General features: G+C 53.0%; 1 protein-coding gene across 1 annotated transcript; it reads right to left on the bottom strand.

The window, feature by feature from the left end:
- Nucleotides 1–490: 490 nt before the first annotated feature.
- On the bottom strand, nucleotides 491–23190 carry OLFM1 (olfactomedin 1). Its single transcript, XM_041483963.1, has 6 exons — nucleotides 22709–23190; nucleotides 20104–20253; nucleotides 14221–14376; nucleotides 11599–11818; nucleotides 5327–5433; nucleotides 491–2304 (listed from the first exon to the last, which is right to left on the bottom strand). The coding sequence occupies exons 1-6, from the start codon at nucleotides 22856–22858 to the stop codon at nucleotides 1630–1632; spliced, it is 1458 nt and encodes a 485-aa protein (XP_041339897.1). The 5' UTR covers nucleotides 22859–23190; the 3' UTR covers nucleotides 491–1629.
- Between the last annotated feature and the right edge of the window lie 1702 nt (nucleotides 23191–24892).

Genomic DNA, 24892 nt, shown 5'->3' with positions numbered 1-24892 from the left:
AGTGAGTTTGCACTGAAGAAATACATTAATTAAATAGAAATTACTGCAGGTGCCTTCCTGCTCTTTGGCTTTACAGATTTCTCCTGCACATCGAGGATCAATACTGCTGCCAATTGCAGCATGGGTCTCCAGCCCCCCTTTTTGAGCTTCTTGGAGGTAAAAGCACTGCTAAACAGTGAAGTTCTCCACAAAGCTGGCAGTCCAGAGAGCTGGAATTACAGAGTGCAACAGAGGAATGAGTCCTCAGAGAGCTGTCCCCATTCTGCATCCAGCCAAGGCTTCAGTGAGAGCAGCAGAGCTGACACAGGGCAGGCTCAGCCCCGTGGAACTGCCTGGAACATCTTCACGGGGAGGATTGCTCGTGGTTTAATCCAGCTCTGAGAAACCACACTACACTGTTTGTTTTTTTCCGTTTTCCTTCCCCAAAAATTCCTGTTCTCCCTCCCCTGCACTGGCTCACTCACACAGAGAAGACAACAAACAAAGCAGGGAAGTCTCCTAATAGTTTTATTGTTCCTTAGATAACTGTGGATAGTACAAAGTTTTCCTCTTAAAAAAAAATTAATTACCTTCACACTTCCATAAACAAAGCTTCCCATGGGAATCTGCTGCCACAGAATCTCCACGGAAGCGATTTCCAACCACCATAATGCTATGTAGATAGATAACAGTAAGAGAATATTCCTGTAATTATCAACATGAAATTGGTTACCTGTGTATAAGGGTGAACACTGACCTTTTTTTTTTTCTTTTTGCCTTTTTAGAAACGAAAAAACCATCATTTATTAAATCCAAACTACATCATTGCATTTACAACATTCATTGCATAAACTGGACATACAAAGTTTTGCCACCTCTGGTAAATAACAGACATACATTATACAATATAGTTGCTGAATACGTAAGTTTCAAACAATATGGGTACAACAACTTGTTCATAATACATACTTAAACCATCGTGTTTAATAAGTTACTAAGACACAGATCCATGAGCTACTTCGGGTCTCAGCACAGTTAATCTAAGTGACAAGAACACAGTTGAGAGAGACAGTAGCTGCAATGGAAGGCAAAGAAAACTAACCTGTGATAGGTCTTGTTGAGACAGCCAGAGCTCCTCACGGGTCAGCTTTTCCTGCTTTTCCTTTCCACACATCCATCACAGCTGCCCGTGACGCCGGGGGAATGTCCATGCAAGCCACACACGGAGGAGAGCGAGGCTCCCGAGGGTGAACTTCCAACAGTCATTGCCTTACTGCTTGAGGATGTTCTCTAGGTTTGCTATCAGAACAGAAACAAAACAAAACCCCAAACTGAAGTGGTTCTCTGAGTGCAGTTCCAGCTGCAGGTACACGGTTACTCGTGAGTCTATAACACAGGGCCAGACTTCTAGAAATGTAGAGGTAATGCTGATCTGTCAGGCTTATGCTGAATAATCCTCCATGATGTTGGTCTTAATTTTGGCAGCTGTTTATATGTTTACTTATTTAAAGTATATTTCCTTAATAGCATCTTTTTTTTTAAATTAGTTTCTCCCTTTTTTTTCCTTTTTATTATTTTTTTTTTTAATTTTTCACTTTAATTAATTTATTTATTCTTCCCCCTTAAACCCAGTTTCTAACCAAGGCCGGGCTACAACTCGTCGGAGCGGATGACGTGGAAGAGGGTGACGTTGTACAGGATTTGATGCCCGTTATTCCAGGCGTAGAGAGCCCGATCCTTGGGGTTGTAGTCCAACATGGAGATGTGGGAGTACTTGTTCTGGAAGGGGATGTCGATGTACTCGTAGGTGGAGGCGTTGGTCTGGTAGGCGTAGTGCACCTTGGTGCCACCCGAGTAGCCGTTGGTGACGTAGAGGGTGCCGCAGATGATGAAGGCCTCGCCGGCGCTGCGTTTCGGGTAGCTGGTGTTCCAGGTCTGCAGGCTCTGCAGGGTGTTGGGGTCCAACTTGCTGATGACGATGTTGCCGGCGTTCTGGTTGGTGGCGTAGACGGCCCAGAGCCCGTTCTCGTCCACCATGAGGTCGATGTCGGAGTGGCCGCCCCAGGCGTAGTGGTACATGTTGTTGTAGCCGGCGTAGTCCAGGCTGCGCGTCTTGAGGATGGTCTCCGTCTTCAAGTCGAACCTGATGATGATGTGGCTTTGGTATTTGTTGAAGTAGATGGAGCCGTTGTAGACCACCTGGCCCGTGCCCGACCAGGGGTGGGGCAGGCGGTGGGAGGTGAAGTTGTCGGTGTTCATGAAATCCGCCATGGATTTGTACTCGCGGACGAAGCGGTTGTTGTGGTAGCTGTCCATGTACCAAACCTGCGCAAGGCAAACACGGTGGGGGGTTAGGGATTGCCTCTGCCCCTAACCCTAACCCTAACCTAACCCTAACCTAACCCTAACCCTAACCCGGCTGGGAGAGAAATCCACAGCCAGGAGTCGTGGAATCGTCATAAAATGGTTTGGAATGGAGATTAAAACTCAGCCCTGCCAAGGATGCCTTCCACCAGAGCAGGCTGCTCCAAATCCCGTCCAATCTGGCCTCGAATCCAGCCAACATCTGTCACCTACATCCAGAAATAACCCAAATTTCTGGACCCCCAAATCAGCCACAAAATCAACCCAACGGCAAAGCTTTCCCTGGGGATAACCTGATATCTCCTTGGCTCAAGTGCTCCCCTGGGAATGCTGGTGGCTGGCACCTCCCTCTCTTCCCGAGGGCAATTAGCAGCTTTTCCCTGGCTAAACCCAGCATTTTCTGTGCTGCTGCTGCTTTTGCTTCCCGCGGTAGCACTCAGTAAATTACAGCAGCTGCTGTGCACAACTCCATTAATTTGGAATGCGGGAGCGAGGGATGCAATCACTCATTGTCAGGCAAATTCAGGCAAAAAGTCCATATTGGTTTAAAAATCATACACTGCTGCATCAAAAGCTTAAAGTGAGGCTGCTGAAATATAAGAGACAAAGACATCTAAATCTTGCTCTGGGTAGATTGGGGAGAGATTTTAGATCATCATTTAAGTGCCAGTTCACTGGGGACACTGTCTAGACTCCTTAAAAAAAAAGCTTTTGTTATATGAAACCAATTCTGAGGCAAATGACCAAGCTGTGCAGCTAATATCCACAAGAAATATCCAGCCAGCCACTGACATTCTGGATGCAGTAGCTGCCTGAAAATGAGAGAGCTGCTTTTTGTAAGAGCCATTTAGGAAGGAGAAAAGGTAAATTTAGGAAGGAGAAAAAGTAAATTTAGGAAGGAGAAAAGGTAAATTTAGCAAGAGGGAAGCCTTTAAGGCTGCAGGTTTGGGTGATGTAGTGCAGATTTCTTCTGCAAACCCCTTGCAAAATCTGACAGTTCTGTGTCTGGGGTGTGATCATCAGTCTTTGAGAAGGGCAGCCCAACATTTGGTTGCTGCCTTTGGGAAGTCAACTGGGGTCTCCAAAAACTTTGGAGGGAATTTCAGCCTTCTGTCATTGCCTCCCTGGAAAGGCTGCACAGGTGGGGAATGGATGCTCTGACCCTCAGCCCCAAACCTTGCTGGGCTTGGGGGTGGCTGCAAAAGCACCAGAGAACAGCCAGAGCTGGAAATGAAACTTCAGCTTCAGCTGAACCAGTTTGGGAAATTATAGGGGATATCCAAAACATGACTCTCTCTTGCTGCTCCCATTTCCTTATCTGGTATTAAAAATTCAACATGCAAATGTGTTGTGCTCGGTTTTCAAAGCCCAGCAGAGCCCTGTGTCACCATGCAGGGACTGCAGGACCCAAGAGCATTCCAAGCTCTGGAAAAGCAGGGATTGATGGATGAACGATGTCCCATCGCAGCAGCTGGCTCTGAGCAACCTCCTGCTGCCCACACACAGCAAGCCCAGCTCTCAGCACCCACCTGCTGCTCCCACAGCACTCACAAATCTCCCCCAGTTGAGTTCTGTGGTTTCCTGACATGGACAAATGATCACAGGAGCACCAAACCCCTCCTGGGGCTCGGGGACAGGAGCTGGGGATGATAAACTGCCCAGCTCTGCCCATCCTCACTTTCCCACTCTGCTGAGCAGCCAATGGAGTTCACTTAATGGTGTGTTCCTAATAAAATTCCCAGCAGGTTTTATATATTAAATACACAGAGAGGCCTGGGAAGCTCCAGCTCCAGTTTTCAGCCTACTTGTACAACAAAAATACGCTGCAGAAAAAGGCATGGCTAAAAAAATACCAAAAAATAGAGGTTTGAGACAAAACTCTCTGAAGACACAGAGGATCTTTAGCATCTGAACCACCAACTCTGGCTGAAAATTGTCTTAGTGCCAAGGGAAGCAGCAAGCACAGCCTGAAGAGGACAAATCTGTCCCCTCTCTTGAGCAAAATGGGACGTGATGTGGGTAAAACCTTCCATCTCACCTCTAAGCAGGGTTTTATTTGGGCTGGAGGTGAAATTTTGCTTAATAACTGTAAAATATGGAAGTGTTGAATTGGGGAACCAGTGCCAACCAGTTGGCTGCTGGAGGGAAAAAGCCTGACAACTCGAGTCACCTTCAAAGAAACCACCCAGGGGTGACTTCTCCAGAGCATCCCTTGTCCTCTCTCAGCTACAGAGCTGATGCCAGGGCACAGATCCTAAAATAGGTGCCCTGTTCCAGCCCTTGCTGGTGCCTTTATCCTTTGAAGGATGCTGCATGCAGGAGGGAATTACAGGCAGCCAAGCTTTCTGCTTTTTGTTTTGTTTTGCTGCCTGCAAATCCTCAGCAAACACTCGAGATATTTTCCATTCCATCAGTCATGGGGAGCTGGGATTGATTTTCAGCCAGTTATTGGCCTCCTACCTCCTTGGGATCAAAATTGAATGGTCTGAATGGAAAAAAAAAAAATAAAAGACCAAAACAAAGCAAAACAAATCTCTCTCTCTCTGGCTGCAGTCAGTTAATTCCTCACAGCAATGAAGGTGGAGGATGGAGGGCCAGTGCAGGAGATGACATTATCAGAGGGGCTGGCAGCAGAAGAGCAGCAGGGACCAGGACCACGGGTCCCTCTGCTCAGCCCCAGCTCCCTCCTGGCTGCCAAACACAGATTAGAAACCCAAAACTTGCTTTTTTTTTTGCCACACAGACCTCGTGGTGACAATTCTGAGCCCATGGACCCTCATCAATGAGTTCCACCTGCCCAGGAAAGGGAGCGGTGCAGGGGCTGCTCAACTTCTCCTTGTCCTCCCTCCCTGGGGGATGCTCAGCCCCTCCTGCTGCCAGCAGAGCCCTGTGGGATGGATGAGGACATTCCCCCGGTTTCCCAGGGCACAGTGATGAATATTCACTGTCCTCAGCCACAGGGGTGATGCTGTCACACTCTTACCTTGTTCTCTCCCTCAGGAGCCAGAGGATCCGTCATCCACGATCCAAAGCGGGACCCCGAGGTTTTAATTGTGATCGGGTCACTTATTCCCGTCAGCTTCCCACAGGCTGGAAAAGAGGGGAAGGCTGGTGAGCACCACGACAGCCCCTGAGGGGCACCGGCACCATCCCACCCGCTCCTCTCTGCCCTGCCGAGGCTCGGTTTAATTACAGGGAACCAGGTCAGGAACAAGTGTCGGATGCTTTTGTTTGTTTCACACCTCTTAATGACAATTGTCCTTATCGCTGTCCCCAAGAAAGGGAGCTTTGCTGCAGCAGCCGGGCTGCGAGTGGCACAGAATGGAGAATGAGAGCAGCAGGCAGGGGGAGGAAGGAGCTGAAGAGCTGCTCTGATCCGGCGGCTGCAGCCAAGATAAAAAGGCAGCCGTGGCAATCCCAGCCCTGCTGGAAACGTGTGTTTGTTACAGGTTATGAAGAGGAGAGAAAAGTGGAAGGTGGAAAATGGCCCACAATATAAATCTCCTCCCTGCAAAGAGCATTTACCAGCCACTTTCTCTGTTGCCCCTCGTGTTGCACGCTCAGGAGACACTGGTGGATGCTCCAGCCAGCTCTGGGACAGGAACCCTGTCCCTGTCCTGGTGGATGCTCCAGCTGGCTCTGGGACAGGAACCCTGTCCTTGTCCCTCTCCTGGTGGATGCTCCAGCCAGCTCTGGGACAGGAACCCTGTCCCTATCCCTGTCCTGGTGGATGCTCCAGCCGGCTCTGGGACAAGAGTCCTGTCCCTGTCCTGGTGGATGCTCCGGCCAGCTCTGGGACAGGAACCCAACACAGCAGGATGAAGGTGGGAGCATCCTGAGGATCCTGCCCAGCACAGGGATGGGCAGGGCACTGTGAGCCAGGTGTGAGGCACACCCAGGTGCTCAAAATCTGCTGAATTCAGGGAGCCACTTCAGCACCTCGCTGGGTTTTCAAGCCCTAAATATGAGGGGAAGCAGCAGCACCCCTGCTCCAGCTCATTTCCCAGCCCTGGCTGTGTCCCAGCGCCTCTCTGGGGCTGCCCATGGATCTGGAATGCTGCAGCCTCTGCACAGAAGGTGCAGCAACATCCCAGTTCCTTTTCCCAACAATATCTCCAAGTTTCAGCAGAGCTGCCACTCTGGTTCCCTGCCTCACCAAAATTTAACCTGAGTGCAGTGAGGAGTGACAGGGGAGGAGATGAAGGTGCCTCAGGAGGGACTGGGCTGGTGGGGGATGTCCTGTTGGGCAGGGAGAGCTCATTTAAAACCCAGCCACATCCAGGGCAGAGGCAGTGAGGGACAGCCAGCTCCTGAAGTTCAGGAGTTTCCTGAGTTCTCCTTTTGATGTGGGAGCCTCTGGCAGGCTGGGGAAGGGGAAGGTGGCAGTGCTGGGGTGGAGAAGCTGCTCTGGGTGCTGTGCTGGAGCTGCACTGCAGTTCCTGCTCAGCAGGACCCAGGGCTGGGCTGCAGGTGGGAGCCCCTGCAGGTGCTGCTGGAACACAGGGAGAGCTCTGCCAGCTCAGGACAAGGTCATCCTGCTCCAAATTACCAAGTAAAATCATAGGATGGTTTGTTATTAGGCACCATTAAAGGTCGTTCAGTCCAGCCCCCTGCAATGAGCAGGGATGTCTTCAACCAGATCAGGTTGCTGTCCAACCTGACCTTCACAGAATCATAGATTTTACACCCTGAGCACTCCCAGGACTCTGCAATCCCTCTCAGCTGCCTCTCTCCTTGGCCTGTTCTCACCTGCATTGTAATTCCTGATCAGACACATCCACCTGCCTCAGCTCGGAGCTGCGGCCAAAGGGATCCCCTTAGCCCAGGGCACAAAACAGAGGAAGAAATTCCTGATGTGCACCAAGGGCACCATCAGTGCCCCCACAGCCTCCAGACCCAGGCAGATCAAGAGAGGTGCCCCCAAAAAACAGAGCTGTGCTGAGACACAAGGCACAGGAATTTGCCCTCCTGCCTGCTGCACCCCAAACCTCTCAGCTCAGAGGGAGAGCAAAGAGATGCAATGGGTTAAAATAACAAATTTTAATGTCTTGCAGGGGTCCAGCCTTCCCCTAATCCCAGATCTGCCTCCCATTATCACAGCCCTACATTGCTGTCACTTTATCTCTTCCTCCCATTTCCCTGGAGAGGAGCGTGCTATAAAACCTCATTGATTAAAAAAAAAAAACAAAAACAAAAAAAAAAAAAAAAAAAAAAAAAAAAAAAAAACAAAAAAAAAAAAAAACAGTTAAAAAAAAGCAGCAGCAGCTGATAAGGGTAAACCAGTGTTGTTTGCAACATCTCCTACACGTTTAGCTAGAGGCACACACAGCCCAGCTCCTCAGCAGTGCAGGAGCGTTCTTCTCTCTCCTGCTGTAAACCCATCCCAGGCTGCTGGGGGGAATTTAACATGGATTTTGAAGATCCTGAGTTAGCTTTGCTGGGTTTGCCACCCAGGCATGGACAGCTCCAGCCCCTGTGATCCTCACCCACCTGAGGAGATCCACAGCACACTCAGAGTGTCAGCAGCTGAGCCTCTTGCAAGCCCCCCCTCCTGTCAGATGGGATTCTATGGGAATTCCAGGTCACTCAGGGACAGAAAAAGCACATCCTGCTGCTCACCCAGGAGTCCAGGACAGGGGAAACCTGAGAGGAGCAGGTTTTAGAGCCTCACAGAGGAGCTGCTGTCACTCCTCTTCTCCCAGAGCTATTCAGCTCCTTTCTCCTGGCCACAATCAGCCTTTCCCAAGTGTCCCTCTGCACCCTGCCATGGAATGCATCCCCACACAGCCCCTTCCTTCAGCTGCACGAGGAATTTTCCAGCAGGAGCGGGTGGCACCGGCTCTCCCCTCCTCCCAGGGTGCCACCACCTCCTCTCCAGCTCTGGCTCCTGCCCACAAGTCCTGCCTGGCAGCTCCCAGCAGCTCCTCCACCAACGCACAGGCACCGGCTCCTGCTGGGCTCCGTGGTTCTTCTGCCACAGCCGGGATCCTGCCCTGCTCCAGCTTCCCAGGAAGCCAAGGACTGATCCTCATCCCAATCCCAATCCCAGCCCTCCAGGGCAGGGATGGCCCTGTAGCAGCTCAGCTCTGCCTGGGTCTTGCCTCTGTTGCCTGGTTAGGAACACCCCATCCCAAAATTATCAGGGATGGGGCTCCATCCCCATCCCAAAACCATCAGGGATGGCCCCATCCCCATCCCCAAACCATCAGGCTCCATCCCCATCCCAAAACCATCAGGGATGGCTCCATCCCCATCCCAAAACCATCAGGGATGGCTCCATCCCATCCCATCCCAAAACCATCAGGGATGGTTCCATCACATCCCAAAACCATCAGGGATGGGACTCCATCCCCATCCCAAAACCATCAGGGATGGCTCCATGCCCATCCCTGCACCAGGATTTTCCCCAAGGAAATCTCGTCCTGCCTGAGTTCAATTCCCCCTAGATCCAAGGATTGCCAAGCCCTGCACGTCCTCTTAGGAACATTAATGGAAAGGCTAAAATCCCTGTATAAATAGGGATCTTTAGGAGTGTAAACAGAAACACAGATTGAAGCTGCCATTATTGATTTTTTTTTTCCCCCCCTCCACACACATGCCAGGGTCAGGAATTGTTTTCACTATTGATCCATCAATAATGCTTAGGAAACCCAAAATGCAAAACAGGACCTTGGCTAAGGAAAAGGCACTGCCAAGGCTCAGAGCTCCCTGGGAGAGGTGAGCTGGGTGGGAATGTGGCACATCCCTCCCCTCCCCTTGGCTGTGCTTGTTGCAGCAGCTCCCTGACCCTGTTTGGGGCACACACACTCCAGGGGAGCAGCAGAAAAACCTTTCTCCCTGCTAAAACCTTCTCCTTGAGACATCAGCGAGCCCAGCTGAGCAGAAAACCTGCAGCCAAGTGAAATCCTCAGCAATCAGGGCCTCATTGTGTGGCAGCAAAGCGTTTGTAAGGCTGTTATCTGAATTTAACTCAATTAGCAACCATTTCCAGGGGTTTACACACCAGAGAGATAAACAGCATTGGAAATTCAATCCGTGCTGTTTCTTTTAAGTGACCAAATAAATCAGCTTCCCAGAGCGAGCAGCAAATCCTCTGGGATGAGCCTTTGGGAGGCACAGAATCCATCTCTGTGAGCGCCCAGGGCTGCTGCAAAAGAGCTGCCCTGACCCCAGAGAGAGAGCAAGGCCAGGAAGAAGGCAAAAAGCCCAGGTAAAGACTCAAAAAGATTTTAAAAAACACCCAGAAGTTCCTAGACAAGGTGACCTGCAAGAGCTCAGCATCCCTGCCTGCCTCCTTCTTACCTGGGCTGCTGGTCCCAGCTGGACCTGAGCGTGAAGGGATGGGATGAGCAGAAAGGGTTAATGGTCCAAGAGCAAATCCTAATTTTTTGGAGCCCTGAATGGTTTGGGAGCGACTCCTTAAAACCTGCCCAGGGTCTGTGGGAGGATTGTCCCAGCTACCCTGGTTGGAGAGAGCTGTGGGGGCCAGGATGGCTTTGTTTAAAGAACTGTCCCAAGTTTGAAGTCTCAAATCCCTGCTCCTGCTGCTGCTCCCTCTCCCTGTGACCCACAGCTCCTCCTCATCTTCAAGAGATGGGCTGAAGGCTCTGGGTGCAGCAGGGGGACCCCTCCTTGGGCACCTTCTCCTCTGCCTTCAGCAGGGGAGGGATGAGAGGATCCATTTGCAGGGGATGTGGGGCTGCCAGGAGGTCTCTGTGTGCCCTTGGTCCACCCCACCCTCCTGGGCCTGTTCTCCTTTCTTATCTTTTCTTCTTACCTGTTCATCCTTCCTTATCTTCCCACCTTCTTCCTATTCTGCCCACCTGATAAAGCTCCAGGAATTAGGGACCAAGTTACTCCAGCCCATTCCTGTCCCCATTAGGCTTTCAGGGGGAAGTTCAAGAGGTTGAGGGCAAGGTCAGAATTTCCCTACTTGCCCAGCCCTGTTGCCCTCCCTGTGACCATCACGGGCTGAGGGGAGGGAAAACAGCAAGGGGCAGAAAGCCCCAGCCTGTCCTGCTCTCAAACCAAACCTGGGGCACCAGCACTCATTAATTAACGAGAAATCAAACTCTGATCTCTCTTGGCCAGGGGGGTTTTACCTGTCCCAGGGGTACCCCGGTGCCTGACTTGTTCAAATACTCTGAGCATCCACATTGAAATGGGAATTTTACTCTCTGGGTGAGATGGAGCCTGCAAGGGATGTCCAAGGAACCAGAGGATGGAAATGCAGAGGGAATGGAGGGGAGGTGGCTGCTCACAGTGTGGAGGCATCTAGAAACAAGCAAAAGCAACCCCATCAGCAGAGCCAAGAGAGAAACAAAGCGTTACCTTGCCAAGGATATCAAGCGCTCAGAAGAGATCTGATCTTCCGTGAAGTTACCTGAGAGTGTAATTTCGTATGTGCTACCAAAATAGACTGCAGAGCAGTTAATGTGTTTGGATTATCTAAATGGCGTGGCAAGAAAGTCAATAATGGAAGGAGAAATTAAATCAAGTCAGAGCTGGCCCAACAAATGGTGCAGAGAGTCCTTGCAGCTGTGGAAGGCAGTACCCTCCTCCTTCCCCCTGTGTTTGGGGTCACGCGTTGGGTTTGGGGGCAGCCGAGCCTCCCCACAACAGCCCCAGGAGTTTCAGTCAATTCAAACCCTCTGGATGAGGTCAGAGATGAGTCCCTGGTGGTTCAGCAGCAGCCTGGTGGAAATGGCTCCCTGCTCCCTCGGGGAACGGGAGAGGGAGGATTCCCATCCCGCGCAGCGGCAGGACCACACCGCGCCCCAGCTCCTCATGCTCTGCTCCGGGGGGATTGGCAAGATGCAAAAAAAAGAAAGGAAACCGAGGGAAACCGAGGCACAGCCCCACACCCCCCACCACGAGCAGAGCCCTTTGCTGACGGACCAGGTCCAGGGATGCAGAAGCAAAAGGGGTGCAAGTGTTGGCTTTGCATAAGCGTGAGCTGCCACTTATGCAAGCGCCGCCCACACGCCCGCTCCCTTTTCGGGGAGAGGAGAGGAGGATCCTGAAGCGCTCACACCACGAGCAGCATTGCCCCTGCCAGTAATCCTGGGCAGGACTACTCCCAGGAGGAATGTTCCTGGTGGCATCACTCTTGGCAGGATCGCCCCTGGCTGTGTGGAGCTCATCCCTCGCGTCCGGGCACGGCACCAGATGTCCAGCGGGGCATCTCTGCCTCCGGCCGGGATGCGTGCGTTGGCGCCGGTGGCCTTGGAGCCACCGTGGTGGTTCTGAGCCTACCTAATTTTTGCATGCATGCACGAAGCCTTTCTTCAAGATTTGACACTCTGTTCTGAAGCTCTTCGTAGTCATAGGCGCCAATCTCCTCCTGGAGTTCGTTTAGAACTGACGTCAGATTCTGGACCTCCTCTTTAAACTGCAATACCAATTTGGCATCGGCTTTGTACTCTTCCAACACTGGTATCAAAGGCCTAAGTTCCTCCATTTTCGCTTTTATTGCCTGCAAGGTTAAAATAAGCTCGGTTCAGTGCTATGCGTGCAAAAATCTGCAACACTCTGCCTTGACCTGGGTGCTTCCTATGGGAGCGAAATGTTCACATATCCCACAATTATTAGCATTAAAATTAGCTCAATTATTATTTTTTGGTCCGAATGATGTCTTGGCAAGAACATATTAAACAGGCTGCAGAACACCAAAATATTTGGGAAAGGCCTTTATTTGTCATTTTTAGAATGCAACATCTTAGGGTTACATGCTTCAGATCACATACACAAAGAGTTGTTGTTTTTTTTTTCTTTTTTTTCTTTCCAAAAAATAAAAGAAAATAAGATATATATGCATTGACAAGGGTTTCAAACTATTCATGAAATGCATCTACAATTGCATGCAAAGGAAGATCTCGGTTGTGTGGTTCAAGGTTCCTTAGTGAGATATGGTGCTAATTTGGAAAATAATCAAAAAAATCAATGCATGGTGCAAAATGCTCTGTGGCCCTCTTTTCATGGTTACATGGGAGTGAACTGCTTCTTCAGTCACTGCAGCATTGAAAAAACTTGCTTTTTAGTTAGCCCTGTAAGCAAGAAAATGAAATACTGTTGAGGATCTAGCTCACTAACCTGCCTTATATAGATAGCCATTCATAGACAAATACTCTTACGGCACTAGAGAGAAAAAAACCAACACAAGAGCTCCAAAGCACTCACAGTTTAATGCTGGCATTAGCAGGAACAAAATGCTGTGGCTGTTCTTTCAAATGCTGCTTTGGCAGCAAATTAGACAAAAATTCCTCACTGGTTTCAAGCACGGAACAGAAAAATAAAATTCATTATCAGATGAATTTTGCAGAAATGAATTTTTTTTCCTTTTTTTACTTTTTTTTTTTTTTTTTTTGCTTTTTGCTCATTTAAAGGCTCAGAATGCAGCATTTTGTTGCAGATGCTTTGCTCCAGCAGCTAATGAGTAGACATTAATATGCATGCACCTACCCGTTAATGAAGCGTGTTAGAACACCCAAAATCCCTGGTGCTGCTCAAATTACAGTGGCCAAGCTCCCAGCACCCAGGGCTGTGACATCTGCCTGTGTCCTGAAGCTTTTTGGGGCTGAACAGGATCAGGAATTCCTCCTCAGCCTCCTTCCCATCCATCCCCTCCTATTTAAGCCACGAGGATTTTTCCCTCCTGTGCTTTGCACGTGGGCAATGTTTTAATTTTATTTCATTTAAAGTTCCCTGGCAGGCAATGGGGAGGGTTGAACTCATCAGAATGGTGGAGGGGGAAAAAACAATAATAACTGAAATAAAGAAATAATTAAATAAAAGAAACTCATGCTCAAGTCTTTCCATCCAGACTGCAGAGCTAAATTTAGGGTCCTGCGGTAACTGGAGATGGGGAGCGGAGGAGGTGGAGTTGGTGAAAAGTTTTAAGAACCATCTTCCCAGCTTTTTATGAGATAATCATGGTATTTCAGTATTTAGCATTAAAAAAAAATCTGCTTTAAAATACCAGCCAGCTGCCTGCAAATGAGGGTGGGAATCAGCTGGGTGGCTGATCAGAAAGTCCCCAAATTCCACCAGAAATCTTTCCTGTTTGATTTTTTATATCTATTAACCCACAGCACTGCTGAAATTTAAGATTCCAGTATTGCTCAGAACATTTTTTTTTTGCAATTTCATTCATCCTCAAGCAACTTCCTGAGGGTTTGGCCACTGCTCCCAGTGCCAGCTGCACTCCAGAGGCTGCAGCTCCTCTCCCCCTCTGCCCAGCACCAGGACACCACACAAAACCCATCAGAAGGTGCTGCCTCTGCTGCCAATACCCAAAATTGGACAAAATCCTGGAGATGTGCATGTTGCCAGCCTGAGGACAGCTGTAATAATTGTATTTTTGGGGTATTTTTTTGGGGGGGGGCGATGTTTGATTGATGAACTCCTTTCTGCAGCCACCCCCAGGGGAGGTGGGGTTTGGTGAGTGCCCACTGTGGTTTGCCACGTGCTGCAGGAATGCAAAGAGAGCCCCAGTTCATTTTTTTTTTTTTTTTTTTTTTTTAACAAGAAACGGGTGCTGGGCATGGCATGGAGAAGCTGCCTGGCCACAGAGGGGAACCCACCTCACCCAGAGCTCACCCAGAGCTCGGGTGTCTCCCTGCATGGAATCACCCCCTGATGGAATCACCCTGCACCACCCTGCACCGGGCTGGGTGTGGGAACACAGGGATTTGTGCTTTTACCCTGAAACAAGACGCAGGGCTGAGTATGTGAGGCCACAGCCTGGATCTGGCTGTGCTTTGGGCAGGAAGGACCCCACAGCTGGGCTCCCCTGATGGCAGCCAGGGCCACAGTGCCGTGCCCATCCCCGCAATTCCCTGGCCACAGCTCCTGTAGCAGTTTGGAAATCAGACCTACCTTAAACTGCCTTGCCAGGTGCTGCTTGTGGCTTTCTTCCACTTGCTTAAATTTGGATTCCAGTCCCCTCATCTGGTTTTCCATCTTCTCCACGTACTGTAGGTCTCTCTGAGTCCTCCTGTCCAACACCTCTATCGACTGGGACATGTTTTGCACCTGCCAAACGAGAAGGGACTCATTAAGAAGGTGCTGCCAGCAGCGAGGCAGCCCCCCTTGCATCCCAGGGCTGACCTTTCCCACACGCTCAGCACAGCTGAAGGGCAATCAGCCCATGCATAATTTACTGCCTCATCAACAGCAGCTCCCAGATTACCACCCCGTGCTCTAAAACACGGCGAAACCCGTTTCATAAATGATTTTTTTTTTTTTTTCTTCTGCAGAAAAGAACTCAGCAATCTGAGGGGTGTAGTTGAGGTTAAACTCAGGCTGGCCTCTCTGACAGGCACCTGCTGTGGCTCAGAGGTGACAGCAGCACACCTGGCTGGCAGGAAAAGCTTCAGCCCCGGCGCACATTTCCATCTCCTCGTGAGCGCAAACCTCAGTCCCCGCCAGCAGAACTTCATTATCCACCCAGCCTGCTCTGACAGCACCTGCCACAACAAACCCAGCGGCAGGGAGGGCACCCTGGAGCCGGGGAGCACCGGGCATGGCTGGTACCCCAGCGGTGCCCTGCTCTCCAGGAGGTTCAGCTGCGGAGCCGAGCGGTGCCGCATTCCCGCGCCGAGCCCATCTGGCCTCGCCAGGGGAATGATGCAAGGAGCTTGGCTGGGCTCACGGTGAGAAAACGAGCTGAAGGTGTGAGGAGGGGAGGGGAACGCCAGCGAGGCTGACCTGATTTTGAAGGTTGGCTGCCATCTGATTTATTAAGATGTTCCCTCCTGTTTTCCAGGCTGGGAGAGGTGAACGGGCTCTGACGTCAGCTCCTGTTTAGCACCCAGCCGTATTTAAGGGCTCTGCTGCGGGGCCGGACGTGTTTGTCCCACGGTGGGGACGTGACAGGGCTCAGCCCACGGGTGCTGCTCCTGCCACCGCCACGTCACTCCAGCAGTGCCACCGCCGCGGTGACGTCTGTGGGTGAAGTGAATCAGGCACCCAGCCTGCTGCTGCTGCTGCTGCTGCGTCAGGGCCTCGCTCCGGAGCCAGCCTGCTCCATCCTGCTCCTTCCTGATTCTGTCCTGCTTCCAGCCTGCTTCCAGCCTGCTCCATCCTGATTCTATCCTGCTTCCATCCTGCTTCCAGCCTGATTCTATCCTGCTTCCATCCTGTTCCCATCCTGCTCCCAGCTTGATTCTATTGTGCTTCCATCCTGATCCCATCCTGCTCCCAGTCTGCTCCATCCTGCTTCCAGCCTGATCCCATCCTGCTCCCATCCTGTTCCCATCCTGCTCCATCCTGCTCCATCCTGCTCCCAGGCTGCTTCCAGCCTGATTCCATCCTGCTCCCATCCTGCTCCATCCTGCTCCCAGGCCGCTTCCAGCCTGATTCCATCCTGCTCCCAGCCTGCTCCCATCCTGCTCCCATCCTGCCGGGCTGTGGGTGCCTGAGCCAGCCCATCCCCGCGGATCCGCTCCCCGGATGGATGGCTGCCACATCCGCTCCCGTCTGCGTCCTCACCGCAGCCAAGCTGGCGTGGGGAAGGAAGGAGTGGTGAAAATCCCACATTTCCTCTGGCAGATCCCACATTTCCTCTGGCAAATCCCACTGTGGTGGGCTGGGACTTACCTGGAGTGGCAGAGCGAGGGCACGGCGGGACACCCGTGTGGGGCAAATGCCAACTGTGCCCCTCCAGCTTGGAAAAACCATCACAGAGCCCGCTTCTCATGCAGGATGACACTGAAACTATTGCAGGGATCTATTAAAAATGTATGGACGACCTGTATGGCAAAGGCCAACAGGCTTTGGAGTGCTCTGTACAACTGCTCCGGGGGCCAGAGTGTTCCTCGGCAAAGGTGAAGCTATTTGTGGTCTCTGAGCCTCAGAGATGAACCAGCAGCACCCTGACCTGCCCAGGACGTGCTCAGGGAGGTGTGAGGAGCAGGGAAGTGCAGAACAAGGTTTGGAGGAGAAAAGAGCAAACCTGAGCTCAGCCTGAGCCTGGCCAGCTCCCGTTAAGCTGCGCCTGCTGCTGGGAATGTCAGCTCTCAGTGGGTGTTAATTCACCTGGGCTGCATGTGGAGGAGTTTGAAGACCTCTCTGTGCCTTGAGGCAGGAGAAGAGAAGACTTAGACAAGCATGGCTGGGCTGCCAAGCTACTTTTATTCCAGTTATCCAGCCTATCCTTCGAGTTGAGCAGCAGAATGGTTGCAAGGAGCAGAGAGAGGGATGACTTGTAGGGCTCATGCAAAATGAATCCCATTTATTCCACTAGTGCCTAACCCCAGCTGCAAATAATCAGAAAAGAGCATTTCTGTAATGACAGACCAATACCTGAGTCTGCTGAGTAAAATTTTGGGAGGCTCCTTAGGCTCTTTCTCAGGTGTGGGAGGGGAGAGACACGCTCTGCTCTCAGAGCATCTCGCCCAGGCTGCTGCCCTCAAACACCTCTGGAACATTTCTGCTCTCCCTGAAGCACAGGAAAATCACCTCCTCACGTGCCTCTGCACAGAGATGCCTCAAACGAGCTGCTGTGCCATTCTGGGGTGGATTTCACAAGCCCAGAGTGGGTATTTGTTGCCTGGCCAGATTTGTAGGGAGTGAGCCTGAGGTCCCTGACAGCCCCAGCAGCTGAGGATCTGCCTGCCTTCCCTCATTAGCATATTATGCCCTTGATCCAGCAAAGTGCTTTGGCACATGATTAGGTTTCAATGAGCCTGTTGGAGCTCAGGCTGAAGCATGTACAGAAGTGCTCTAATGAACTCAGGCCCAAGGATAGTGCCTCTTAAATTCCCTCAGCTCCATCCATCAGCTGCAGTCCTCAAACATCGCCTGAAAATGCTTTTTGCCTCCTTTCTCAGCCTGAAACCTCATTTTCACCAAGATAATGTGAGACAGATACCTGTGGCTGTCTGGGGGGAAAGAGTTATTTTTAGCAGTTGAAATAGGAAATTAATACAAATGAAGCTTCCAGTGCTGCTCTTGTCATCCTTGTTTGAGGAGCTGATTCACAATTAAAGCAGAGTCACAGGGAGTCAGTACTGGCCTGATGACCTCAGTGAGGTTTGTAAGGTCAAATCCAAGGTTTAAACCCTGCTCAAGCTTCCCTGTGGATCTGCCTTTCCTGCAGCTCCAAAAGGGCTGTGCTGAGCCCAGCTCTGGGGTTTCAGCTGGGATGAACCTTCAGCCTTGGGGAGCTGCACAAACTGATGGAGCAACAGCAAGAGGAATCTTGAGGGAGATTTTCAAAGTCGAGGGGAAAAATCAGCAGAGAAATGGACTCAGCTGATGGTTCAGGAAATGAAAAGTTCATCTGATAAGGTCTGCAGGAGGCAGTGATGTCACTGTCCCCCTGTACACACCTGAGTGACCATCAGAGGAACAAAAAGAACTGTTAAATCTGGAAATCAGCACTGGCTGAGAGGAAGGATTGGCAGGAAACCAGAAATGGTTTCACCAGCAGAGGAGGAAGTTGTCCTCGATAACAGGGCCAGAGCAAATAAACAACTAAATCAATCAATCAAATTCTGTTTGGAGATCAAACACAATCTGATGATGAGCAGGACTGAGGTGATGCTTGGTTTGGGTGCAGTCCAGGCTCTGGACTCAGCACCTGCCACGTGTGAGGCTGGAAGGGCTCGGTGCACCCCGGCCAAGGATGAGCTCAGACAGCTCGAGTGTCAAACCACGGGCTGAACACTCTGTGCAGCCCTGGCTGCCCTCCCCTCCCCTCTTTAACCTGCCAGGATGCCCAGCACTCCTTCCCAGTCACAGGAACTGCAGTTCCTACACAGATCCTCATCCCCATGAACCTATGGTGGGTGGATGGATGGATGGATGGATGGATGGATGGATGGATGGATGGATGGATGGGATCCACCCCATGGGTGGATGGCAGCTCTGAACCTGAACATTCCAAAAGATTCTGCATGGAGATTTCCCAGAAGATGCTCTAATTGCTTTGTGTACACACACACGCAGCTGATGCCTTGCAACATCATTTCCATGGGTGAATTCCACGTCTGCTCCTTGGAAAAGCCAAACACAATTTACCTCCTTGACACATTGTGCTGCTTCCTCTGCTGCCAGGGAGGAACCAGGAGCTGCAATTTTCCCCCATCACAAAGCCAGGGTTAGAATGCCAGCTGTGGGAAGGAGTTTTCAGGATTGAAATCCTCCCTGGGAAGCTGGAAGCTCTGCCCTGCAGTTGTTTGCACCTCCAGGAATTATCAGTTCAGCCTCCATCAAGAGCAGATGTCTGGCACTAAGAGCCTATTCCTTATTTTGGGGTTTTTCATATAGGTTAGCGTGGGAGTGAGATGCAGCCAGATTAGCAGGCAGGTAACATATCCCACAACACATGCCCAGAAATCCTGCTCCTCCCTCACTTTTTCTCCATTGGCAGCCAGAGAGCTGCATTAAAGAAAAACCCCACTGAGCACTTCCACCCTCCTGATGTTATCCCAGGCCTCCCATTCCCAACTCCTGCCCGTCAGCAGAGGGCATTGGGTCAAATCCTGATTGTTTAGAGTGGATGAGGAGCTCTGGGAGCACCTCTGAGCTGTTCATAAATCCTGCTGCCTCTCAGGAGCAAACACACCCAGGGCGTTATTGCTGCGAGAAAGAAAAGCCTGACTTGGGATTATTTTTAGCAGCCTCTGACAACCCAAAGAATTGTTTTAGGGCTGAATGTTTCCTGGCTGGCTTTATTGTCCTCAGCACATGGGGAAATCAGTTAAGTGGAGGTTTAATATTGTTAGAGGGAATTAATACAGCAGCTTTCCCCAAAGCAGCAGGATGAAAATTCTTTTGTCATGCACGGCACAGGCCAATATAGCATTAGGGGATGGGGTTTAATTATATATCCAGCACAGGAGCCAGCTCATATTTGCAAGAGAAGAGCACAATTTCACATGAAACAGCATTTCTTCACTGAAATCTATTATCTGGAAAATTCCTTGTTATTGGGGATGTTTCCCTAATGAGATTTTTTGATCTTTTTGGACAGCAGACTATTAAAAACTAATCAAGAGGATGTCAGCGTTAGGCAGAAAACCACTGAGTGTCATCTCTGTGCTACTTGCTGGTGACAGCTTGCAGGGTTTTACTTGACCTTTTCAATACCACCCTGCCTAGGAAAGCTTGGCTTTGGGCTTTTAATTCTCTCTCCTCTCCTGTTGCTGAGTCTGCTCTGAAACTGCTTGTGCCAACAGAATGAAAAAAGGGGATTTTTTGGAAAAGTTTAAAAATTTTTTTTAAAGAGATACGGTTCAATATTGGTGCTTTGATCTCAGCACTTTTCCCTTGACCTCAGGCCAGGCTCTCCTCTCTGAAAACACTTAAGAGATTTCTCCTCCTGCCTGCAGCTGATAATTCCCCACTACACACACACAGGGACAGCTACACATGGAACCCTGCCTAGGAAAGCTTGGCTTTGGGCTTTTAATTCTCTCTCCTCTCCTGTTGCTGAGTCTGCTCTGAAACTGCTTGTGCCAACAGAATGAAAAAAGGGGATTTTTTGGAAAAGTTTAAAATTTTTTTTTTAAAGAGATACGGTTCAATATTGGTGCTTTGATCTCAGCACTTTTCCCTTGACCTCAGGCCAGGCTCTCCTCTCTGAAAACACTTAAGAGATTTCTCCTCCTGCCTGCAGCTGATAATTCCCCACTACACACACACAGCTACACATGGAGAAACCATCCCAAGGGGTCTTCCCGGGAAGCCAAGGCTCAGCTCAGGTTTCTACCCCACCAAACCAAAGCACTTTTGCCAGCAGGGGCCAAGCATTACCTTTTCTAGGAGTTGTCTCAGCTGCTTTGTCCTGGCATCACGCGAGCACATCGTCTGCTGAGGTGCCACCACTGTGCATATACAACGTCCCTCGCTGTCCTGGGCAGAGCTGTACACCTGCCAGCTTTCCTCTGGGTTGGTAGGCAACACCTAATTAACACAGGGAAAGATGGGTTAATTAACCAGGGGAGGCCTGGCAGGGCTGTGGGAGGTGAAGAGGGATGAGGATGTGGCAGGGAGTGGAGCTGTGCTGGAGGCTCCTCCGAGGGCCCAGCTGGCAAAATTCACTTGGAATGCAAAAATATGGATTGGGGACGAATCAGAGAAGGGTCTGAAAAGGAGAGCAAGAGCTGAAAGCACGAAGGCAACGCGAGTGGGAAAGCGTGGACACAGGGAAACAGTGAAAATTCCGGGTGCCCGGGCGGGGAGCCCTGCCCTGCCGCGGCGACAGAGCACTCGGCTTGTCCTTAACAGCGGGACAGGGACGTGCCCGAGCCACCAGGGAGGGCACAGCGTCCTGCCGAGGGCTGAGCTCTCTGCAGAGCCCGCCCGGCTCCGGCTCCGGCCGCCGGAGATGCGCTCGGCTGAGCGCACGGGCACCGAGAGGGACGGACAGACACCCTGAGGGACGGACAGACACCCTGAGGGACGGACACCCTGGGGTACAGACACCCCTAGGGACCGACACCCCGAGGTTTGGACACCCCGAGGGATGGACAGGACACCCTGGGGTACAGACACCCCGAGGGACAGACACCCTGAGAGACAGACACTCCGAGGGACTGACACCCCGAGGGACAGACACCCTGAGGGATGGACACCCCGACGGACAGAGACCCCAAGGGACAGACATCCCGAGGGACGGACACCCCGAGGGATGGACACCCTGGGGTACAGAAACCCCGAGGGACAGACACCCTGAGAGACGGACACCCCGGGGTTCAGATACCCCGAGGGACAGACACCCCGACGGACAGAGACCCCAAGGGACGGACACCCCGAGGCACAGACACCTCGAAGTAAGGACACTCTGAGGTACAGACACCCCGAGGAACGGACACCCCAATGTACGGACACCCCAATGCACGGACACCCCAATGCACAGACACCCCCCAGGTACGGACACGACACCCCGACTCCGTCCCCCCTCTCTCTGCCACGTTCCCCGGCCATGAGGAGCTTCCCCAGACAATCGCCTCGCTCCGTTCCAGGCAGGGGAAGCCCGGAGCCGAGCCCCGTGCAGAATGCCAGCAGGGATGGGATGCAGTCCTGCGGGCACGCCGGGGATTGGAGCACACCCCAAACACAGCGCATTGCCCCCTCTCTGCTCTTAATTTTCCTTCGGTCTCACGGCATAATCCATTTAATCCCAACCCAGCCTCGGAGCACTTTGAAGGTGTCACCGTGTCCCCAACCAGAGGGGAAATGTTCTTTCCACCGTTTCACTACAGAACAAATCACCTTGCAAATGCCCACGGTGACAGACATGCCCAGGCAGACGCACAATTGGATTCCCTGAGCTAAAACAAGCGGGGGAAAAAAATAAGACTAATAAATGGATCTCATAAACCCTAACAACGTGGAAAAAAATAAAAAATTCCCAGCTTCATTCACTGAGCAGCACAACCACTACACGGAATACTCCGGGAGCAGCAGAGCTGCAGTAGCGGCGCTCTGTCAGAAAGCACGAGCGTGCAGCCTGCAGGAGAAAGGTGTCCGATTTTCCCTACTCAGGGAAGGCAGACAGACAGACTGGAATGATTTTCCCAGCCATCCCCAAAGTAGGAAGCTCAGGCACGGCCCCAGCTCTCCAGCAGAGCGGGGACAGGGGATGTCCAGCCCCGCACGGCTGCATCTCCATCGCAGCGAGGGCGGATCGGGGAGGGAGGGCAGCCGGGAGCCTCCCGCTCTCCCGGCGGCTTTTACAGCGGCCACGAGGGAAACTTTGCATCGCTTTGGCTGCAGGGACGATGCGGGGAGGCAGCGGAGTCGCGCCCAGGCAGGAACGAGGGATGGCTGAACTAGAGGAGAGGAGGGGAGAGGGAGAGACGCTCCCCGCACCGTCACCCCCATCTCCTGCCAGCACCCCCTGTCCCCTCAGCGCCCCATCCCCGCTCCCGCAGCACCGCGGGGACACTTGGCCGCGATGTCCCCGAGGGGCGGCGATCCTGCCCCGACCGCAGGATCCTGCAGCGGGGACCCTGCCTGCCACGGGGACACCTGGGCAAGGAGAGATGTGACAGCCAGGCGGGGAGGGACTGGGCGGCGGCGGGGAGCAGCCGCAGGGATGCTCCGGGATGCGGGGACACTCCGGGAAGCTGGGATGCTCCGGGATGAGGGGACACTCCGGGGAGTTAGGATGCTCCGGGACGCTGGCATGCCCCGGGAATGGGGGATGCCCCAGGATGCGGAGACGCTCTGGGAGGCTGGGATGCCTCGGGATGGGGGATGCTCCGGGATGCTGGCATGCCCCGGGATGCGGGGATGCTCCGGGATGCGGGAACGCTCCGGGAGGCTGGCTGGCATGCCCCGGGCTGGGGGATGCCCCGGGAGGCTGGCATGCCCCGGGCAGCCCTCCCCGCGCCCCGCAGCCCCCCGCACTTACTCCCGTGCTGCGGTCCAAGGTGCCGCCCGTGGCCGCCGTGAGTTTGGTGGTGTTGAGCCCCACGAGGGAGGGCAGCGTCTGCGACATCCAGTTGGTGATCATGGCCATGGTGCTGAGGACGACTCCAATCTTGAGTAAAGGCACAGACATGTCTGCGGGGGGGGGCGGCAGGCACCCTTCATTCTGCACCGGCGCCGGGCTCCATGCCGCTGGGTTCGGGCTGCGCCAGCCGCCCGGCCGCCGCCGCCGCTCGCCGCCGGCCCATCGTCCTCGTCCTCCGCCGCCCCGCCGCCCTGCCCGGTGCTGCCGCTGTGCCCGCTGTGCCCGCTGTGCCCGCTGTGCCCCGGTGCAGCCGCAGCGAGCGGGGCTGGCTCCCTGCGCCCGCCGCCGCCGGGCGCGCCCCAGCCGGAGCGAGCGGCTGCAGGAGGCGGAACCGGGGCGGGACGGCACCGGCAGGGGCGGGGAGAGCCCCAGCAGCCGGGGACACTGCGGTGGGCGACACCGGGAGAGGGAGGGGACAGCCCAGTGCGGGGAGGGAGGGAGGGGAGGAAAGGTTTGGGGAGAAGGGAGTGGGAGGGGAGGTTTGGGGAAAGGGGAGTGGAGGGATGGGGGGAGGAAGAGAGATGGAGAGGAAAGGTTTGGAGAGAAAAGATCTGAGGATAAAAGATCTGGCGAAGGAGGGGAGAAGGAGAGGAGCGGAGAAAAATTATGGGGAAGAAAGACTTGGGACAGGGAAATGGAGGGAAGGAGAGAAAAAAGATTTGGGGAGAAAAGGTTTGGGGAGAAGAGAGTGGGAGGAGAGGTTTGGGGAAAGGGGAGTGGAGGGATGGGAGGAGGAAGAGAGATGGAGGGGAAAGGTTTGGAGATAAAAGACCTGAGGATAAAAGATCTGGCGAAGGGGAGAGAAGGGAAGGAGAGGAGAAAAATTACGGGGAGGAAAGGTTTGGGACAGGGAAGTGGAGGGAAGGAGAGAAAAAAAATCAGGGAGAAAAGATTTGGGGAGAGGTAAAAGAATCAGGGAGAAAGGAAAGAATTGGGGAGAGGGGGAGAGATTGAGCCGAGGCAAACAGGCACGGGGAAGGAAGAGAAAGGTTTGAGGGGAGGGAAGAAGATTTGAGGAGATGAATTCGACGGGGGAGAGGAATGAGGAGAGGGGGAAAATTGGGGAGGAGGTGGAAGGGGTTTGGGGGGGCAGGAAGGGATTTTGGGGAGCAGGTGGAAGGGATTTTGGGGGGCAGGAAGGGATTTTGGGGAGCAGGAAGGGGGTTTGGCGGGCAGGAAGGGATTTTGGGGGTGCGGCTCCCCCGCTGCGGCGCTGTGGCGCCCTCTGGCGGCTGCGGGCGGCACTGCGGGCCGGGGTCGCTCGGTGGTCGCGGGGACACGGCGGGGACAGCGGGGACGAGGAGCCGTGCCAGCACCAAGGGGAGCCGGAGCAGTTCACCGCGGTGCGGCACCCTTCCCGCACAGACCCGCGGGCTGGGGGACCCCTGCGGGTCCCCTGTGGTCCCCAAGCGGGCTGTCAGAGCATCCCCCACAGCCCTGATTGTCACCTCGCCATGTCCTGCCACGACAGCACGGAGGATAAACCAAAGCTCACTGCCAGCCCTGTTCTCGCCTCATTCGCAGAGCAGGAATTCGCTGCCGAGGGATGCAAAGGGCACACGGCTGTCTGGCCAGCCTGGAATGTCACCTGGGCTTGGTCACCACTCAGGTGTCCTGAAGCCACCTGCAGAACTGCCTCGGTGACTTCAGAAGCCAAATCTCTGACCAGCAGAGCTCCACAGCTCCTGCATCCTTCCCTAAGAGAACCTCAAAACTCCCTGTGCAAAGCAACGCAGAAATGAATCCCCTATCCCTCTCCAGAGGACAGAAGTGACACCCCCTGCTTTGTGGCACAGCCCCAACCTTGGGTTGGGTGCAGGGGAGCCTCAGCTGCTCCATGGCCTGGCCCTGAGGCACCACATTCCCATGGAGTCTGACCAGCCCAGCTCCAAACCCGACCCTCCCGACCCCTTTGTTACCCCAAAAACTTGGCCTACCGGTGCCTCCTCACACCCAGCACCCGGGTGATGGGCACAGCACATCCCAGCAGGGAGGCAGGAAGCCCCAAAATGCAATCCCTGCTGAGCTGGCCTGGCCCACCTCACCAGGACCTGATCCCATCTCACCAGGACCTGGTCCCAC

The sequence above is a fragment of the Pyrgilauda ruficollis genome, unplaced genomic scaffold, assembly GCF_017590135.1.
Source record: "Pyrgilauda ruficollis isolate IOZ18807 unplaced genomic scaffold, ASM1759013v1 scaffold62, whole genome shotgun sequence".
Classification (NCBI taxonomy): Eukaryota; Metazoa; Chordata; class Aves; order Passeriformes; family Passeridae; genus Pyrgilauda; species Pyrgilauda ruficollis.
This window is presented reverse-complemented; position numbering and strand designations above follow the sequence as displayed.